The sequence below is a fragment of the Adiantum capillus-veneris genome, chromosome 13, assembly GCF_014529385.1.
Source record: "Adiantum capillus-veneris isolate H3 chromosome 13, ASM1452938v2, whole genome shotgun sequence".
Taxonomy (NCBI): Eukaryota; Viridiplantae; Streptophyta; class Polypodiopsida; order Polypodiales; family Pteridaceae; genus Adiantum; species Adiantum capillus-veneris.
Genome location: NC_140943.1, coordinates 91,764,485 through 91,768,083, shown reverse-complemented (window position 1 = coordinate 91,768,083; position 3,599 = coordinate 91,764,485). Strand labels below are relative to the sequence as shown.

At 40.0% G+C, this 3,599-nt stretch overlaps 1 protein-coding gene across 1 annotated transcript; it reads left to right on the top strand.

Annotated features, from left to right (window-relative positions):
* The first annotated feature begins 545 nt into the window (after positions 1-545).
* Positions 546-3,020, top strand: LOC147444443 (gibberellin-regulated protein 3-like). Its single transcript, XM_086527047.1, has 4 exons — positions 546-702; positions 1,085-1,157; positions 1,538-1,705; positions 2,586-3,020. Exons 1-4 carry the CDS (start codon positions 649-651, stop codon positions 2,699-2,701), a joined length of 411 nt encoding a protein of 136 aa, XP_086383173.1. The 5' UTR covers positions 546-648; the 3' UTR covers positions 2,702-3,020.
* Positions 3,021-3,599: the final 579 nt, after the last annotated feature.

The window sequence follows — 3,599 nt, the reverse complement described above, 5'->3', positions numbered from 1 at the left end:
GAAAAAATACCCCTTTCAGAAAACAGAAATCCAAATTTCAAAACCCACTTTTCTATTATTGACCCTATTTTAGTCACCCATCTATTCTATTCCAAAAACATTCAGGAGACTTTTTTTTTTAAAAAAATTCATTGGAATCAGACCTTAACTCAAGGAAAATACATTTTTTATTTGGTATAATCATTGCAACAAAAGTGCTTGATTAATAAGTGGAATATTCCATTCTTCACTAGTGATATTGCCCCCATTCATTAGGCAAGAAAATGATTGCCTGGAAAACATAATTGCTGGAGGAACAGTTATGTTTTTAAAACATAAATGGTGGGGAAAACATGATTGTTTGAGCGTAAATGTATGCAGCACAGTCAATTTTAAATTTATATCAAAAATTGGGACTTGTGTGCTTGACAACTAGGAGGAATATCACGACCCACAATTTTCTTTTTGGTAATTCAAATTCCTTTCCATTGGGCAAAATAAGGTTTATATATGGACAAAAATAAAGAGGAAATTTTTAGTGACTTGGTATATAAAAGGAGGGCAAATTTGGTGTATATAATGCCTACCCTGCTATCTTCGCTTAACGCATTTACAAGCGTGACACTGATTTCGTAACCATAGTCTTAAGCTCAATTTCTGCTCCTCTCAATGGCTTTTTCGAGGGTGACCCTTGCCTTGCTGCTGGCTATGCTTCTTTGCATGGTGTGTTAACGCCCCTGCTCCATACCCTCATTTATGTCCCACTCAATTCAGGCGCACAAGCATGGCCTTTGTGTTATATGTTTGATTCTTCTTAATTAATCTGCTCAAGCACAGTAGTCCAGTTAGGCTAATTTTAAGGTTGGCTTCCCCTTTGTTTGTGTCTTTGTGAGGTGAGAAATGTGCAACCATCATAGCAGAAGAATTTAATGTGGAACTTGAGAGCATTGCTGCTAAAAGACCAATTTGCAATATTACGTGAGAGCTAGTTAGTAAATGAAGCAATGCGGGGTTTCTGAGATCTGCTGCTTGCGTAATTTAAGGTCCAGAAATGCTTGCAAGTTGGGCCTTGTTTTGCTTTTAACTGAAAGAAATGCTTCGGCAGGGGTTGGTGGCCTCCGCACATGAGGAGCTGGAGTCTATGATGACAGGACGGCGAATGCCAGGCAGGCCAATGGGTATGTATTTCCTATCTAGCTGCTACTAAATAATTAGCAGGTGAAACAAGGCACGTTGCATGAGAGAGCACAACAATATTGTCGATTAGCATCAGCATATGACGGTCCGATCACCATCCATGGGTTCGAAACCCGTCTGCGTCCGCTACCGGCATAAGCAAACACGCCAGCTGCAAGAATGGGTACCAGCGTTGACAGCTCTCTGCCTTGACGTCTGGAGTGCAAAACCTCGCAGCTGCAGCGGCGATGAGAACCGTCGCCATCTGTGTGTGCGCCAGTCTCTGAGAGAGAGAGAGAGAGAGAGAGAGAGAGAGAGAGAGAGAGAGAGAGAGAGATCAGGTCTCCTGAGTGCTGATGTGGGCAATTGGTGATAGTGACAGCTTGTGAGCAGAAGTGTAAATACCGGTGCAGCAAGAGCAGCCGCTACAAGCTTTGCTTCAAGGACTGCTGCATCTGCTGCAACAAATGCAAATGTGTGCCTCCCGGCACCGCCGGCAACAGAGAGATGTGCCCCTGCTACGCCAACCTCAAGAACTCCAAGGGCACCGGTAAATGTCCCTAAATATATAACTTCCTTCACCATCCCCTCGTACTAGTAGGATTCCACTCAAAAAATAAATGGCGTCACACTCGTTGACTCCCTCCTATCTAGCAACCCCTTTTGCAGTCTGTTCAGTGCAATGTATCTATCACCCACATTCTCATTAATTCATATTCCCTTAGCTATCACCAAAACTCAGACCATTGTTGCTTAATTCCTTTTTGGGATGTCCATTCTGCCATGCCTAGAGAGGGAAAAGGGAGAAATCTACTCCCGGGTGAGAGTTAAATCTGTGCATTGTTCATTTCTATTGACATCAAAAGCAAGCATACAATACTTACATTCAATACTTGCATTCTACCCTGAGAAGATATAACGACATGTTTTCCTTTACAAGTTTTTTACCCCTACAATTTATGGCAATGAGTCAATGAACCAGTTGAAAATTATTACACATGCAAACGTATGCCAAGTAAATCGAAAATTTTGGTATGAAAATGCAAAAGCATTTGAACCTTGGAAGTTTCATGTTGTCTTGAGGTGATACTTATCCTTAGTTTTTGTGAAGTTTACACTATACGCAACAACCATGTCTAGCTATTGAGCTACCGTTTCTACAATGTTTGAAAATTACCCTCACATGTCCACATCTATTGTTGTGCGATGCTTGAAAATTACCCTCACATGTCTACATCTATTGTTGCGCGATGCTCAACTTTGAAGACTTCATTGCTTTGTTTATGATGCATTTCTCTTTAATCACTTTAGCTTTTAAACAAAGAGCCATACCTATTTTCTAAGGTTGCTTCTTCTGAAATGGAAGTTCGAAGCTTGACTTTTATGTCATTCTTTTTGTATTGAACTATTGCTACCTGCTTTTGTTGAAGCGGAAGAGGAATTACCTCCATCCCTAGGAGAAATCCGCATTGTTGTTGCTCTCTCGATCTCTTTCAAGTGGTTCTACTTGAAATCCTCCTTCAAGCAATATTTCAATCTTTGGTGAGATCCTAGATCAATCGAGCAAATTGTTGGAGGAGAAGTTGGCTTTGGTTTTATGTTATGATCTACCACAATAATGAATAACATGATTGGGACAGAATCAGAACCATTGTGTGAGTAATCCGTTTGGATGTTCTTTAAACCTCTTAAAGGATGGTGCAAGAGTATCTTTACTACATGCCATCATATTGTGTCCACATCTTTTTTCTTTGTTGGAGATGTCATTGCATGTCACACAACTATTTAGAGGGGTTCTTTTGATTGTTCACATAGCTTCATGTACTTTCCATTCCAAAATAAAAATCCTTGTCTTCTCTTTGGAATTTTGACTACCATTTGCTACCCTTGAATCTTTCATAAAAACAAGCCTTTTGTGTATTGTGCGGTCACGTGTTTTTGCATTGTACTCTAATTTGTGTTGATTTATCCTCGCAACAATCATAATCGTTGGCCCTCTTTTTTGAATGACTTCTTTGTCTTTTTCAAGCGGGGTGAGCTTTTATACATGGGTGTTTCAGATGTAGCCGCATTTACTACTATTACTTGTTAGGCTAAAGAACTTTTTCTTTGAGTCTCTCTAGTGAAAGGACTTTTTCCAGTATGTTTATCTTGAGAGTAAGAAATTGGCTTCGTGCTTTGTAGTATAGCATTTGCCATATCTGAAGTACACATGTCATACAATGATATATTTTTTGACCCCTTTGCTTGCAAATCAACTCCCATGCTTACTCTCAATTAAGCCGGTTCTTGGAGTGTTTGTCCCATTAACACTTCTCTTTATTGCAGTCATGATGTTGCTCCAATGTGTAATATACACCTTTCACTAACTCAACCAAGAGTCCAGTCATGATGTTGCTCCAATGTGTAATATACACCTTTCACTAACTCAACCAAGAGTCCAC

Coding starts and splice junctions, on each gene's coding strand:
- LOC147444443 (XM_086527047.1), top strand. CDS start 649: ATGGCTTTTTCGAGGGTGACCCTTGCCTTGCTGCTGGCTATGCTTCTT. Junction 1,158..1,537: donor AATGCCAGGCAGGCCAATGG/GTATGTATTTCC, acceptor TGATAGTGACAG/CTTGTGAGCAGAAGTGTAAA. Junction 1,706..2,585: donor CAAGAACTCCAAGGGCACCG/GTAAATGTCCCT, acceptor CTTTTGTTGAAG/CGGAAGAGGAATTACCTCCA.